The sequence below is a fragment of the Castor canadensis genome, chromosome 5 (genome assembly GCF_047511655.1).
Source record: "Castor canadensis chromosome 5, mCasCan1.hap1v2, whole genome shotgun sequence".
NCBI classification, from domain to species: Eukaryota; Metazoa; Chordata; class Mammalia; order Rodentia; family Castoridae; genus Castor; species Castor canadensis.
Genome location: NC_133390.1, coordinates 50,285,847 through 50,303,418, shown reverse-complemented (window position 1 = coordinate 50,303,418; position 17,572 = coordinate 50,285,847). Strand labels below are relative to the sequence as shown.

The 17,572-nt window shown below is 35.4% G+C and overlaps 1 protein-coding gene across 19 annotated transcripts in view; it reads left to right on the top strand.

The window, feature by feature from the left end:
* Abi3bp (ABI family member 3 binding protein) overlaps window positions 1–17,572 on the top strand; it is a 242,276-nt gene that overhangs the window by 99,881 nt on the left and 124,823 nt on the right. For all 19 annotated transcript variants that reach the window (XM_074073008.1, XM_074073007.1, XM_074073003.1 and 16 more), the window contains exons 5-9: window positions 4,390–4,571; window positions 5,226–5,281; window positions 13,393–13,441; window positions 14,389–14,460; window positions 15,032–15,124. In XM_074073008.1, coding sequence (XP_073929109.1) covers window positions 4,390–4,571; window positions 5,226–5,281; window positions 13,393–13,441; window positions 14,389–14,460; window positions 15,032–15,124 — 452 coding nt within the window. The remainder of the gene's footprint in view (window positions 1–4,389; window positions 4,572–5,225; window positions 5,282–13,392; window positions 13,442–14,388; window positions 14,461–15,031; window positions 15,125–17,572) is intronic.

Sequence of the window (17,572 nt, the reverse complement as noted above, 5' to 3'; positions counted from 1 at the left end):
ATTATAATAATCAAGCATATCAAAGTAAAACATTGCTGAGAAAAAAAGTAGAGACAATCCAAAAGATGGACAGTATAGTAAACTGGGGTAATTTGTTAGAAGGATTGAATTTATTTTGCTGTTCTTCAATTTATTCACTTCGTATAATTTACCACCAGTTTATATCATGAATTTAGTTTATGAGGTTTCTACCTCTGTCTCAAATTCAGTTTTAATGTAGAATGTATGGTGTGTTGCTGGAATAAATTTCTATGACCTGAAAGGATCTCAAAGATTAATTCAAATTCCCTTTGCATTCATGGGTAAAGAGACTCCCCTGAGGTCATGCTAATAATTAGCAACTGACTAATATCAAGTCAAACCAATATTCGCCTTTTTTACTACATTGTTTTGTTGCTTCTTTCTTTCTTTTATTTTTATTTGAGACTAGGTTCTCTCTATGTAGCCCAGGCTGGCCTAGAACTTACAGTCCTCCTATCTCAGCCTCCCAAGTGCTGGCATTACAGGTTTGTGCCAAGCTGGAGCTATGTACTTTTTAAAGCTATAGTAGTTATTGCCAGCATTGAGATAATTCTGGAGGTCAAGACATGCAATAATGCAAGGTGAATCAAATGCTATGTTGTTCAACAGTTTCTTATCCCTTAATTAGGATGTGAGATATTCTATTCTTAAGGTCCAAATTGCTGATTCTCCAGAGTCTGGCCTATCTTTTTTTTTTTTTTTTTGAGACGTGTCTCCCTATATAGCTCAGGCTGGCCTCAAATTTGGGATCCTACTCTCTCAGCCTCTCAAGTACTGAGACTACAGAAGTGTACTACCATGCCCAAATGACTAATCTGTATTTTAAAAAGACTTATTGCATCTCTGTGTAGTTGTGCCCAAATTTAATTATTGTGCAACCAATGTTTGGTCCATGAATGTCCTTAGACAATGAGAAGATGATGACCACAGAGTGTGGTAAATTCACAAATAAAAAGCTTTCAGCAATGCTCAATACTGATTCATTTTACTGTTCTTCTATTCTGGGTCATTTTATGTCTCTTTTATCTCCTTTTGCCAAGACCGATTAAGAAGAGTCTAATGTAGACCAAAAAGCATTAGACTAGGAGTCAGAAAGCAGCTTGTATTATTGTCACACCTTAGGCACTTCTCAGCCTCTTCTTCCTCTGTTAATTCTGCTTTGCTCAAAGCCTGTTGTGCAGATAAATTGAAATAAACAAACAAATAAAAGTCTTCAGCACTCTGCAAATGTACAGCACAGGCATTTATTATATTTTTTTCAGCTTGTATTCTATAGGAATAGTGCGCTTTGGTAAGTGAAGCCTAATGTAATGACACATCGTAAAATGTAATTGAAGCCCTATGGTTTAAATCAATGTTTTTGGTGATTGAAATATTGGTCATTTACAGCCATTATATTCTAATTTTAAAATGACCCAATGAGAAACTAGATATCTATTTCACAAATCTTTATAAAGCACTTACTGTCCTAGGTTATAAAGCACTATGTGTTATCTTAAGGCCTATATTTTGTTTTAAAATCAAGGAAAATTTATTCCACCACTTTCAGTAAAATTAATATATTTGATACATTGTAAGAACTTTTATAAATGCCACAGTGTTACCCCGACCCAGAACAATAATTAAAAAAAAAACCAACTGGTCTCTTTTGCTCTCACTTCTAAAATTTAGAACTTGCCTACCTTATATACCTTTCAACTTAGATAATGTTGATAAGTAAACCTTGCTTGTTGCCCATGTACCTGACAAATTTGGTACAAGAGAGGGTCTTTTATATGTTTTGTAAATGACATAGGAGAAATTTACAGGCTGTTTTTTTAATATGTGATTGAGTTTAGGATTTTTAAAAAGCATAGAACATTTCTGTCTCATTTTATTTATAGAAAGATGACATGAAATCAAATTGATTGGAAAGCCTTGAATCTGGTTTTTGGTAGTCTATTAGCAATGGGGCCCTGAATCATGCAAGCAATTAAGTCCTCAGAACTAAATCCATATAGATGAACAATTGTGGTGGCCCATCTGGTCTGATTTTAGCTTCTCAGCATTTCACCGAAGTCCTTGTAAGAGTCAGGGCAAGAAAAAAACCAGCAGAAATTCTATGTAGCGTGCTTGTCAAGAAATGCATTTTATAAGTAGCTGTTGATATTTTGACTCACATGGCACAAAGACTTGTGTTCTATAGCATTCGCTACCAATAGCATTTTGGCTGAAATAACCTCCTGCACTCATTCTGCCTTATGCTACTTTGGAATGGAGAATTGGAGCCCTGGGAGCAGCTTTTACTAAAAAAAAAGGAAGCTAATGAATGATGGTAAGCACGTAGTAAGGAAGTAGGCCAAATAATACAAATACATGCATTTCCCTCTCTCTGTACTTATTAAACTATAAACACCCTGCTGACTTTAAGGGCATGGAAGCTGTGAACAGATCCTCCCACTTAGAAAGGCCAAAGTTTGGCTTAATACCCTGTTGTAACTGTTTTAAAATTCTTAATAGCTTTTAAACAAGGGCTCCACATTTTCATTTTGCACTGAGCCCCACCAGTTTTGCTCAGTCCTGGCCCCAATTTCCCAAGATTCTGAGTAATTATATCACTAAGAACTTGTGCCTGAAGAAAGTGAAGAATATCAAAATAAATTTAGTCCCTAGAGGGTGCCCAATAAATGTTTTCAGCATGAGTGAATGAGTTACTTTTTAAAGCTTTAAAAGCAATTATCTTAAATTTTAGTCCATTTAATTTTGATGGGTGGGGAGTAGGGGAGTCATATGAAATTTTTGAAGAAAAAAAATAGGATATAAGAAAGAACCTAAAATATTATACCAAATACCTATTTCATCATTATAAATGGAAACTTTTATTTTTTTCAATTTACTTAAAATGTTTATTTAAAAATTAAAAGCAGATAAAGTTTAATTATCTGTTAATACTACCTGTAATATCATTTACTGATATTTCACTAGAAGCCAAAGAACTATCATTAGTATTGTCCTTCCAGTATTTGTTACCTGTAGATAACATTAGCATTTTGGCTGAAATAACCTCCTGCATTCGTTCTGGCTTATGCTACTTTGGAATGGAGAATTGGAGCCCTGGGAGCAGCTTTTACTAAAAAAAGGAAGCTAATGAATGATGGTAAGCACGTAGTAAGGAAGTAGGCCAAATAATACAAATACATGCATTTTCTTCTCTCTGTACTTATTACCTGTAGATACCAAATAGGAATAATATGGTAACATTTGGGTGAATGCTTTGCCATTTTTGTAAATGGTGTGAAATTATATGCTTCATTCTGAAATTTGCTATTTTCATCAATGTTGTTTGTAAAATAGATCTATATCGACATATGCCCTGTTGTTTCATTCACTCTCATTACCTTGTATAGCAGATCCTTCCTTATCTGCTGCCCTGCTTGTGAGACTTATCTGCTGCCCTGCTTGTGAGACTGTTAAAATAGAGCAGCAGGAGCCAGTGATAAAAACCACTAGCTGGGTGATTCTGGGAAAGTTAAGAACTCTGAAACTCAATCTTCACATTTATAGATAGGGTTAATAATTTCTACCACTCAAGATGGTTTTGGTAGTTAAATGACATAATATAGGTAAACCTGGCATGTAGTAAAGTTTCAAAAAATAGAAGTAGAGATTATCTTACTTTGATGTCTAAATCTGAGTATTATGAGGCCTTAATCAAATATGTAAAGTGATCTTTTTTAATTTTTTTGGTGGGACTGAGGTTTGAATCCAGGGCTTTGCATTTGCAAAGCAGGAGCTCTACCATTTGAGCCACACCTCCTGTCTTGTGACAGTGATCTTGAATTTACATTATTGAACCCTTAGACTTAGCTTGGCTATTGCTTTTGATTTTTATAACAATATGTTATCCTTAAGAAGCAGTCCTGGACATACCATAGATTCTCAGGTTCATATTTACAAAACTGAATATTACCTTTAATGCACTTTCCACTGGATTAAAAGGCTTAAATTCATGAAATCATGAAACTATGATTACTACCATAGTCAATTTTTAAATGACATCTGTGTTCTGCTCTGCATAATTGGAAAAAATGAGTATCTAGCATTTTACAATTTTCATTTTGTAATGTAGCAAATACCAGAAGTGAGAATTCTGAAATTGTGTCACACCATTACTGTGCTGCTGTATGGGCTCCCAACTTGCAATTTGAAATTAAAAATATAAAGACACTTTGACTGTTTTTCATGTTCCCTGAAAATTTTTGAAAAATCTCAGCATTCTAATATTAAATATAGTCTTCTCATTGAAGTCTATGATGTACTAGGAGACTTGAAATTACATTCTGAATCTCCCTATGCATTTTTAAGCATTATATTTTGTTCATTCAACAGATTTTACACAATCCGCTACAGAGAAAAGGATAAGGAAAAGAAATGGATTTTTCAACTCTGTCCAGCCACGGAAACAATTGTAGAAAATCTGAAGCCCAACACAGTTTATGAATTTGGGGTAAAAGACAATGTGGAAGGTGGAATTTGGAGTAAGATTTTTAATCACAAGACTATTATTGGAAGTGAGTACCTGGCACTGCTTGTTTCAGTAAGCCATTTGTAAAAAAATTTTTTCCTAACTATTTAATTTTTAGTTATTTTGCTAGTTGCATAATATAGAATGAGTTAATTTCCATTTCTAGCATTTGAGAAATACAAAATGGATAGAACTTAAATATTGATATTTCAAAATCTTTTTCATGTGATTTTTGAAATAGGAGATAAACTAGCATTCAATGTTTCCATTGTTGTCATTGGCATTACAGTGTTTTAAAATAAATCCATGACCTATGAACAATACCAAATGAGCAAAAAAATAAAAACAAACAAACTCCAATAATATATGTTTATATTTAGAATGGAAGGGTAGACCAGTAGAAGTGGACATAAAAAGATAAAAAGATTATAGAGAACTCAGGACTTTCTTCCAGCCTCTCTTTCATTTAGACTTCATTTGGAATCAATGTTTGAAAGGACAGTAATTTAAAAAATATGACCAAAGGGAGGAAAAATGGCCCAAACAATGTATGCACATATGAGTAAAAAAAAAAAAAAGAAACTTAAAAAAATATGACCAAGTTAGAAAGCACGAGTTGTAATCGTCCTCATAAGGATGAGCTAAAGTTGATTTAGGAGCAAGAAGAATGAAAATAACCTCATTGCCCTTGTTTTATCAGGTAAAAACAAAGTAAACGGGAAAATCCAAAGTACCTATGACCAAGTCCATACAGTAGTAAGTAATAGTTTATTTTCAAAGACTATTTTTAAAAACTGTATCTGCATTGTAATTTTACTCAAATAAGAATATAGTCCTTTTATGAGGTACTGAAACAGAACTAACTCACTAGTGATGTGGCTTTGGGTAGAGTGCATGATGGTTTAGAAATTAGTTTCTTTTTCTAAAAGTAAGGGTGGAACCGTGATTCCAAATTATCTCTAATTTGTTTGAACCTCTAAAATTTTGATATTTGCTATTGTTATTCTAGTATTTGAATATTCTGGGTATTTTGACATTATGCTTACTCTGTCCTGTGGACTGTTTTTTGATATAACACTCTGAGAGTGACTTGAGTGGTACATGTTCTAAATACATTGCTTGAAGTTCAAATCTTCCCTTTCTATTTTCTGTCACTTCATACGTAAATGAACCAACCCTTTCAAAATGATGAAGGAGCCTGTTTGCTTTTGAAACGTACCTAATTTCTACTCAGTTCAGTAAACATTTGTGCCTCTTATGAGCTTATATATATATATATATATTCTCCCCCCCTCACCCTATCCCCTGGGTGGAGACAGGGAGTCTCTCTCACTTTAGCAAATACTTACATAAGTGTCTGTTCTCATGAAGTATCATATCAGTATAGGTAGTATGCATTACCTAGTATAATGTCAGCCATCGTTATAACCATCAAAGAGATACTTACATTTCAAATCACATCCCAATTATAAAATTATAAATAACAAATTGTCACTGAGCCGATAGAGGAGGCATTTGAGTGAGAAGAGGGGAATTTGGTGCTGGTTTTGGTTCTCAAGTGTTGGAGGTATGCAGCTGGGAAATGTTCCACAGTGAAGTAACAGAGGCACTGTGTGGGTAAATCTGCTCCCTTCGGTGCATGCACAATGTATATGGATGTTTATTTTTTGTCTAATTAATAGTTCATAGAATAATTTGCTGATCATGTATCCAGCCTGGAAAAAGTAGTTTGTATATTTAAAAAAGGAAATGAGTATTCTGAGGGGAGTGGGACTCGGGAGGCAGCCCAAGCTCTTCTAGGGACTCACAGCCCTAGCCCAGAAGGAAAATGATTTTACTGACAGAAAATGGTCTTGGATAAAATAGAACTGAGAATTAATCAGGTTAAGGCAAAGGTTTTTTTCTAGATTTTAATTGGGAGAAAAAATCTGTTCATTATGAAATTATCAAATAATTACAAGTATTAGATTATTATGATCACAAGTTTAAAGCCAGCCTGGGCTACTTAGTGAGTTCCAGACCAGTTTGAGCTACATGGCCAGACCTTGTCCCAAACAAAACAAAACAAAACAAACTGTTATTTTGATTGTATAGACTTATGACACCCAGTATGACAGTTCTAAATATATACACAGCAGTTCTAAATATATACATATATGTACACACATATATGCATATATAGTACATTATAATCAAATCAGCATAATTAGTACTTCCAATTCTTTAAATAAATATTTATCTATTTTATTTATTAAATAAACAAAAGCACATAACATACAAATTTATGGGGTATAGTGAGACATTTCAGACGAGCAGATAATATGTGCTGGCCGAATCAGGGGAATTAGCATTAGCGTCTCCTTATCTTTGGTGAATCCTGTATTGAAAATGATTATTTCAATTTTCACTTCTATGATTGCAGGTAAAGCAGCACTTTTCACTTGTGTTTTCCATTTAATGATCTTTAGTTGCAGTTCTTTATTTATTAGGCATTTTAGGTTTTATTTTAATTGAATAAAGACCTTATGAATTAAAGCATATTGATACTGTCTGATATTATATATTTTTTTCTCACATTCATTATCAATTTTATTTGTAGGAATTTTTGAAATAGGCAAGTCTTGAAATTTACTTAATCAAATTATTAAAATTTTCCATTGTCATGTCTTCAGTTGCATTTTATTTTAGAAATCCCTTCCTTCTCCAGAAAACAGATACATATATTCCACCACCCCCACCTCTTTTTTAGCTTCAGTTTTTGTTATAATTAAATTCTAACCTATGTGGACTTTACTTGTCTATGGTATGTAGTAAGTCTCTGTATTTATTGGGCTATAACTTTTTTTCTAAATAACTAATTGGCCTACTATCACATATTGAATTGTGCTATTCTCTAATGTCTCCTTGGTTTTCTCTCTCTTTAATTCAACCATTATCATACAGGACAAGTAAATCTGCTATGCCTTGCAGGTGGAACAATGGAATAGAGTTGCTCTTTCATCGTCTTCTACAACAGTCCTCTATTATGAATGGTTTCCCAGGAAGCAAATCTTATCTCCTACACTCTTAGCTATCATGTTCAATCTTTCATGTGACTTCATGATATCATTTCTTTCATTCCCTCTTTTCTCCTGTCATATCCCCAAAATTTTTATGTCTTTTGGCAAAATATTTCATTTAGGGTGAATTACTCAGTAAGATTGGGAAAGATGATTGACATTTTACTACAAGGGAATTTAATTTCTTTTTCTTCGTCATTAACAGCCATGATAGGAGGGGCTAGGGAGAAACTTCCTGCATCTATGACACAGAGCCAGATGTTTTATCACTTCAAGCTGTGAGGCGGAGCACCCCCAACTCCAGCCAGATCTGATGAGCTGTACTCTGCAACTTTTGGTTATTTCCAAAGGAAAACCCAAATTCATTGAAAAGATATTTTAAGGCTTCTCTTGAAGTTTTCTTTATGATTACCTTCTGGATAGCAGAAAAATATTACATGATCTAACATCTGTGCTCTTGGATAGCTCTGGGACATTGGAAAGTTGAAAATGACATCATAGGGTATAGCCTTTAACTATCTTCTATGACCACATAAAATTGATTCTGAAAGTTGACTTGACACTTTAAAATATTTCAGTCTAAATAAAGTCTATGTCCAAACATTTGCCCATGTCTTCTCTGAGACTGATCTTAGAAGGCAGCATTTCAAGAAATAGGAAATTAATTCCAGATGTTTTACTTTTAAGGTTTCAAGTAAAAGACACACTGAAAAAGTTTTCATTCATCTACAAATTCTCACACTTAAACCTTATAAATAGCAAGAACTTAACACCTTCCTAAAAGAGGTATTGAAATGGGAAAAACAATGTGACATCTGGGCTCTCCTTGTAAAAAGACAAATAAAGTTTAGGTTAAGTTTGAGTACCTAGTACACTCCATCTTGTCTGTCTGATTACTTTATATATTGTCATTGATATATGTAGGCATGTGTTTTTCTGGCAAGCCCCAGCAGAGCTATGCCAGGGACAACTAATAGGGTCTCTTCTGATTGGTTATCTAACTAGTTCACTAACTAAATGGCATCAATTTTTGAAGTATAGAGTTCTTATTAGATTTTGAAATGCAAATTTAATTATTTAACCCAAATCTTCCTAAAATCAATATTCTCATAAAATATGACACTTATTTTTACCTTTGCTTTTTCTATTCAAGATCCAGCCACATTTTAAGGAAGCCACATCTATTATTGGCAAGAAAATGAAAGTTCTGGCAATGTTTAAAGTTTAATAGTTATCGGATAAGTGATATGAATAAAGAGAATTACGTTTATGGCCCATGCACACCTTAAGATGATACACCATGACTGTACAGTATCCTTCCATCCTTAGCAATCCTGTCTTAAGCACAAACTTGAAATATTTGCATGTGGGCCATCTATACGATTAGCGGTATATGTCTCATTCCAGCTGACCAGAAGTTTGAAGACTTTTAAAGAAGGAGATTAGATTCACTTTTAGCCAGATGTTAGATTGAATCAGTATGTTTCATAACTTTCATTAGAACATCCTAAAAATGAATTAAAACCAGAATCTCACAAGCCTAAGTTCTTCTCATGTGGCTTGGCTCTTAAGTTTTTGAAATTTGATTTTGAGCAACCCTTAGCCTCTCCTCAAATGGACAGCTCCTCTTTCTCTGAGCTTGAAAATATGGTTAAATCTATAATGACAAAGATGCCAAATGGTCAAATCTGTAAAAAATAGCTTACTTATGTTATCACTGACTTTATTAAAGCTAATTTTCAAAGTAATATCAAAAGTTCCTACCATGCAAGACAAAATTTAAAGTCCCTTGCCCTATGTGGCTGCTGCTGTGTTTATTTCCAAATAATCCCAGGCTTTCTCTAGACATGACACAAAAAACCACTTGATTTGTCCCCAGGGGTGTTTCCCTTTACCACTTTGGCATTACTTCCCCACTATCACCAACTGCATACTCTCCTATAACATCCAAGAAAAATTGTGAACATGAATTCTCTTAACCAATTACCCTGCTCAAGGTATAGATAGTATAATCTAGATTCTAAAAGGACAGGATATCTTTTTTTTAATTTTTAATTGTTATACTGGGGGAACTTTTTGACATTTACAAAAGTTCTTACAGCATATCATAGTTGAATTCACCCCCTCCATCGTTCCCCTTTATCCGCCTTCCTGGAACAGTTTCAGCAGGTCTCATTTTTCCTTTTACATACATGAGTACATAATATTTCTACCATATTCACCTTTTTCTTGTATCCTCCCCTCCCCCACTGGTGCCATCCCCCCACCCCCAACAGGATCTGTTTTACCTTCCAAGACAGGATAGTTTGAAAAACAGAAAAGATAATAATCTCTTACAGAGCAGGGACTTATGCTTATCTCCTGATATATAGTAAGCATTCAAAAAAATTTGCTAATAAAAAGGGAAAGGATGAGAAAACTAGAAGGAGAAAATGATGGAGGTTGCAGCAAGAATGGGAGTCAGGGCCCAGAGTCATTGTAGACACCTACAATCCCAGCTACTTGGGAGGTGGAGGTAGGAGGATTGGGGTCTGAGTTCTGCCTGGGAAAAAGTACAAGACCCTATCTAAAAACAACAATAACAAAAAACCCAACTAAAAGGAAAAGGACTCAGAGTGTGGCTCAATTGGTAGAGTGCTTGCTCAGAATTTAATCCCCAGTGCTGGAAGAAAAAAAAGGAGGTGGAGGAAGAGGAAGAGGGGAAGGAGGAAGAGGAGGAGGAGAAGCAGGAGAGTCAGCAGAGAAACTGCCTAAGAAAATCACTGCTGGGGTGGTATCCAAGGACAGCAGTCTTGTGTCAATGACATCTTACTTAGTGTATTTTGTGCTGCTAAAACAAAACACCATGGACTGGGTGATTCATAAAGAACAGAATTTCTTTTCTTTTTCATTTCTATCTTTTTTTGTAGTACTGGGCATTGATTCCAAGGCCTCACACATGCTAGATAAGTGCTTTGCCACTTCAACTACATCCTCAGCCCTTTGATTTTTGCTTTTGAGACAGTCTCGGTGCGTTTGCCTGGACAGGCCTCAAACTCAAGATCGTCTTGCCTTTGCCCCTTAAATAGCTGGGATTGCAGGCAGGTGGCATCATCCGGGCTCCAGAGATTTATTTCTTGTGAAATTCTAGAGGCTGAGAAGTCCACAGTCAAGACGCTGGCATCTGGTGAGGGCCTTCATGCTACGTCATCCCATGATGGGGTGCAAAGGGCAAGAGGGCACGTGTGAGGGGAAGGGACCCAAACTCAGCCTTTCATCAGAGACCCACTCCAGTGTTAACTAACCCATTCTTCAGGTAGCAGGGGAGCCCTCATGACCTAATTACCTCTTAAAGTTCCCACCTATCAACACTGTTGCATTGGGGATTAAGTTTCTAACACAGGAACTTTGAGGGCCCCAGAAAAACCATAGCACCATACCAGCCCAGATTGCATGGCGGCCTGCAGGACTTTCCCTACCTCACTCTCCACTCCCAGACCCCATGTCATCTTCACAGTAACTCCAGTACTTACTCATAGACAGTCACAAAAATAAGCCTATGACAGCAGGAAAAGGTCGGTGGTATCTTTTTTAAATCATTGTACATGAAACTCAAAATTGGAAGGTGTAATGGCTCAAATGGTTGCACTAACTTAGCAAGCACATGGGCCTGGGTTTGCTCCCTAGTATTGTCCCCAGCCCCCAAAATAAAAGCCTAGAAACGCAGATAAAATTGGGTTGAAAGTGTTTAAATGCTGTTATCTTGATAATTATCACAATTGTTTATTTTCTGGTGAGTCCAGGTAACAGAGGTTTCCCTACACTTTCATAAAAGACACAGGGAAAGGATTCACAGTGTGGATTTCTGGGTGGAGATTTTAAAGTCTTTTGCAGAGACATATTGGGTAGCAGGACTTTCTTGATGCCCTTCAAAAATATACCTTTTGAGATGCAGCCATTTGTTCATTGGTCCAGTCTTGGTGCATTCAGAGTAGGCAGGAGAGCAATTCTAGGTCTAGAAAGAATTGTGTTCTTCAGGTAAATGGTTTCCTTGTTTTGGTAATACATACTGTACCTATATTCTTGTCATCAGCTTAGTAGAACATTGTTCTATACGCAAGTAAGAACTCAGAACAGAAACTGTTCCATTAATGTGATGAGTGGAATATTTTCCATTTGTCCTTGTCAAAAAACTGCATGTCTGAAACAAATCATTAAAGCAAAGGAAATAAAAATTGGTATGATGCAGTTAAAAGGCAATCAACACAGCAACATGTCAGCATTTCTGCTACAATATATTAAATATCTCCGAAAAACTTCACATTCTGTGAAACATGGACTGACAGGACAAATAGGGCAAATAAAGGACAGTTCAAAATCTTTTGTAACTGTAGCCACCAATTGAAAGAAATGATTATTGGTACCTGGAAAGATTGGCTACCCCCAACAGGAGGCTCTCATGTGACTAGAGTTTGACAGAACAGGCATTTAACAATCTTAGAATTCTTAGAGCTGGGGTAGGAACAGGCCAGAGAGTAATAGGGAGATCCTGTTAAAGTTTTAGGCAGGAGGAATAAGTTCTTGAGAACTTTTGTACAGCAGGATGACTTAATAATGTACAGGTCAAAATTGCTGAGAATACATTTCAACCATCTCATCAGAGTAAAAGGATGGGTAAGTGAAGCGATGGATACATGAATTGACTTGACTCAGTGACTCCACATTGTATGCTCATACCAAAACATCATATTGTACCTCATATTTGTGAAAAAATAAATATGAATGGCAAAAAAGAAGTTAAATTATTTTAGCATAAAAGTTATGTAAAGTCAAGCACCAGTGGCTCACACCTATAATCCTAGCTTCTTGGGAGGCTGAAATTGGGAGGATCATAGTTCCAGGCAAGACCAGAGCCAAAAAAGGTTTGCAAGACCCCATATCAATGGGAAAAAAAACTAGGTATGGTGGCATGTGCCTGTCATTTCAGCTACATTGGGAAGCGTAAAATAGGAAGATTATGGTTCAGGATGGCCTAGGCAAAAGCCCGACCCTATCTCCAAAATAACCAGAGCAAAAGGGGCTGGAAGCAAGGCTCAAGCAGCAGAGTGCCCACCTAGTAAACATGAAGTCCTAAGTTCAAATTCCAGTGCCACCAAAAATGAAAACAAGCAAAAACAACAAAATTCTAAGAAGTGATACAATTCAAGAGACATGGAGAATGCTGGCAACACTTTTCCTGAAGCGGGACAGGTGAGAAGTGGACAGTACAGGTAAAGGGGAACCAGGTGGGCACTCTTAAGGCAGGAGTGTGAGACAGCAGGCCATGGACCTGTCTGATCTCTCTGGGAAAGATCTGTGTGCAAGTGCTGACACAAACTTTCTTACAATAAAGCTGAAAGGAATCTTCCTGCCTGTGTAGCCTCAACACTGAGACTATTTTTCTTTCCTACTGAAGGTTTTAAAAAATAATATGTAGTTTAGCATCCTTTTAAGAGGGAATGTAAAGACAGAATTTGGTTGACTGTGTTACATCTGAAATGAAATGGAAATAAACTTACACTCAATATAGAGGACTTAGGTTTTTTTTCTATTGCAGTTTCTGAGTAAATGGGAGTTTTGAGGAAATTGCTTTTATCAAACCTTTGGATTCTTGTGGGGGAAAACATGTAAAATGAAGGTACATGGATGTGCAAAAGATCTTTCAAGTGACTATTAAACCTGTGTCACGGGAGACTTCATTGAAGACAAGAAAGGACTACTGCCAGTACTCTGATGTTTTTAAATTCATTAACACTGATGCAAAAACTGACTTTCTCCCTCTCTTTTCAGCCAGAATATGTTCCAAGGAAGCTAATCCCAGTAACAATCATCAAACAAGGTAATTAGTCCACTCTGGCCATGTACGAATGATTTTAAAATAACTACTTCTTAACTAAGATAATTAAACTTAGCTTATATTTTTCTCAGATTTTCTAGTCTCAGAAAAAGTTTGAAGAAAACTAATATGTTGCTGTAAATTAGCCACTAATAATTTTGGCTCTTGAACCAATATACAAAACCTTGAACATGTCATACTAACTGTACAACTCTGGACAAAGCAGCCATAACAAGTATTCAATTTTTTTTAACCAGTGAAATATGTGGAGCTTTACTTAGTATTAAGTTGTTATTCATAAGAAAACCATTAGTAGTATATTTGCATTAGGATATTGAAGATGAAGACTGATTTAGAGGTCACATAAGGAAAATAAAGATGTGTATGATTCAAGAATTATGTCTTATTTCATTTCAATATCAAATTGTTTTTGTTTTAGCTTCCAGCTTTCAAATTATTAAAATGACTCCATCATTTCCAGAAAGTTTCTTGGTGGAAGAGATGATGCCTTAAAATAAGTCTTTGTTTTAGAAAACACAGTGTCTTAAGTGTATTCTTAAAACAAGGTCAATTTGTATTGGAATATCTAAAGATTCTTTTCTTTGAGAATATATGTTTTCTGTTTTTTTATTATTATTATTTTGTCATTTCCAGCTTTTATGCTAGCTCTTATTGACTTGGAGAGTAGGGCAAGCTAATAGGAGTAGAGATGGAAAGACATTTTCCACTAGTTAGAATGAAACACTCCATGATAGAATAGGCTTTTGTTATCTAATGTCATAGATGTTAAGATAAGAGGTATCTTCTAATCCTATTGCCACAGCAGCCTGCTAACTGAGTTGCTTGCTGTTCATTGATGAACTTAGATAGGTCAGATGGATTCACAACATTAGCTTCTTACTGTTTCCTATTTCCCCCCATCACACTACTATCTTTTTGTATTTCAACAGTGATTCAGAATATTACTCACAAGGCTTCAACTAAATCCCCAGACAAGACTCCTTTTGGAGGAACAGTACTAGGTGAGCCAATCTTGAATTCTATGTCTAGAATAGGCAAGTCAGACCTCTATTGGTACTAGAGCCCTTATAGAGCTTTGCATTGTGAACAAGTCTATGAAATTAATGTCAGTTAATTTCCTTTCACTGCTTAATATCCTAGCTTGTATCCATTCCAGGATAAGAGGCAAGAGACACTGTCTTAATCATGGTATGTTAAAGAGAGCTGTAACCCATGCTCAGTGGGAATGATGGCAGTCTTCCTCCCCACCCACAGGGTTGTTTGCAGCTATGAGCGAGTCTTTCTCATATTGAACTGCTCTTTTCGAAATCATTAAAAACACCGGGATAGTGGTGTTTTTGTTCACCATATATCTTAAGAAGCAATTTTACAAGTATTGAGTCTAAGCCAGAGGATTTCATCAGTTCAATTCTAAATATAAAAAATGTTCTAATGAAAGGGTATGGTCTTTTTTTTTTAGCATTTTAAACTTGGAGTTAAAATTAATTAAACCAAATAAGTGCTAAGTTGTCTGATACTTTGAGTTTCATTTTATGTCATTATACATTTTCTTCTCTTTCTGTTTCCTTGTAGTCCACCTTATTATTCCAGGTCTTAATGAAACCACTGTAAAACTTCCTACATCTATTATGCTTGAGATTTCAGATGCACTCAAGGCACAATTAGGTAAGCAGCAAAGTTCTGTATTTGGACTTTTCAGTGACTTAGTACTAGCACCAATGTTCTTAGGATATCCAAGGAATTTTACAAAAGAGTTGTTTATTGATGGCAAGGAGATTGGATGTTAGAGTTACTCACTCATACAAATCACATTCAGTAATGACATAGTTATTTTATATTTATATAAAACATATATGTACATGTATGAAAGAACAGTGAGCATTTATCATATGATAGAGAAATTGTTCTAAATTATAGTCATTAAACTATGCTATCAAGAGGCCACTAAGTATTTTTAGTGAGAAGTGATCTAAGTGTTAGGTACACTAGAATTATTACTTACTTGAGATTGTTATTGCTTTCCACTTCTAGAAATAACTGGATATGATTTCAGTGTTTAAAAAAGCAAACATAATATAAGAAAAAATCAGTGAAATCCACTTAAAAGGGGCCCAGGGAATAATTGTGGTCATTGGGCCAAATTGTTGCATTTCTGCATCAAATTATTGTCACTAGAGCAGAAGATCTTAAATTTGATTGAGCAACAGAAGCCCTGGAGGGCTGTGAACACACAGACTGCTAAGACCCATTCCACAGTTACTGACTTGGTAGGTCTAGGGTGGGTTCTGAGAATTTGCATTTCTAATAAGTTTCCAGGTAACTCTGAGACCTGCTGATTCAGTGAATATAGTTCTTCAAGAACCTCCCCTCTAATGTCTCTGGAGAATGTCTTGGGTTGTTGGCAAATATGTAAGGAAACAGCATGGTGTGGTAGGAATTCAAGAAGTCGAAAGAATATTTTCTCTGAGCTAGCCAATTACATATGCCTATTAATTTACATATCCTGATAACCCTGTTTATGTAAAATTAAGCATCTAGACATTTGGAAATTTCTGGAGACAGAAATTTCTGGTCTTTTTTTTTCTAATAAAGCAGGTTAGCCTTGTGTGGACACAACTAAACATCTCCACATGGCAGCACTTCTCAAAGAAGAAAAACTGGAAAAAAGAAAATTAAGACACAAAATTTGTGGTACTTAATTAGAATTAATAGTTTTTTTTCCCAACAAATCCCCAGTACAAGTAGGAAAAGGGAAATTGTGGAAATGGGTTGTTGGCTCCTAGTGTCTGTACTTTACCAGCAGCTACTTGCCAGAACATCAAAGAGACATCCTAGCAGATGTTTGCTCTTTGTAACTGACATCATGGCAAGCTATGGCCTAACTTAAGGGTCTGCTCATGTATGACCCTGTCCTGTGGTTATCTTTCATGGTACATTACTGAATTAAAGATAGAATCTGTTCTTTGTATATTGTCATGTCTTCTCTCCCTCAACCAAAAAACAAAACAAAACAAAAAGAGGAAGCAAAGTTAATTTCTCTTCCCCTATTGGGGTCCTGACCTGTCTCCTTAAGCTCATTGTCTGAAGTTCTAGTAATGGCAGATGCAATGTCTGTATGATTCACCATTATAACTCCCAGGACTTGCATCTCTGGCATGGAGTAATGCTTAATAAGTATTCATTGAATGAAAGTTACCAAACTTGTGTTTGGGCTTCTGTTACTTTTTTCATGCAATGGTTTAATTCAATTATATATTAAACTAATAGTGTTCCTAGAATGAGGTAACTCTAAAACTGCAAATAAATGACTCCTTTTCTTAATTTGTACATCAGACTTGACCATCTCCCTCTTATCTATAAAATTCTGTGATTCAACCCTGCTTCTTGTAAATATGGTGCTGTCTGGAATTTTCCATATTAAATTTTCTTAGTGAAGATGAGTTTTGAAGAACCAAAAGTCAGGACTCTGCACTTACCTGTTCTCTGTCTAGAAACTGTATTTTTTTAGCCTATCCTTGATCTAGAAGTAGGAGGGGGGCAAGGAGCCATCCACTCTCTTATTGATTTGGTCCCTGGTATGTTCATTAAAACTACAAGGACCAGAGTTTGTGAAGGAGACTAAAAATGAGCAAGAGTTACTTCCCGGATTATTATTGTCCATTTTGAAATAGAAGATAGGAAGCTTTGTTCCTTAGCCTTGAGTGATATTTCCTATAAGTTTCTTAGGCTACCTCAATACAAATTCAGCCTTTTTCATTTCTTTAACTTAGGGAATTATATTGGATTTTGTTTTGTTTTACTCTTGTTTTTCTGATATGATGCACTAAAGCTTCAAGATTGAGTGTTATTTTAATAAAAAACATTCAGTCAAATAATAACAAATGTTCAAATAATTTAAAAAATATAAATAGCAAACATGTTTTTAAACTTGGATTTCTGGGGAAACATCTATCTTAAATTTAACACATGGAAAATTTCTTATGTACCAAAGAGATTGATACTCAGTATGTTTGAAAAGACAGTAAGTCCAAGGAAGATCATCAGCTGTATCATCTTAACAGACTGTGTTTCAAAAAGAAACTACATTAAAAAATTGGAGGTGGGGTAGGGATG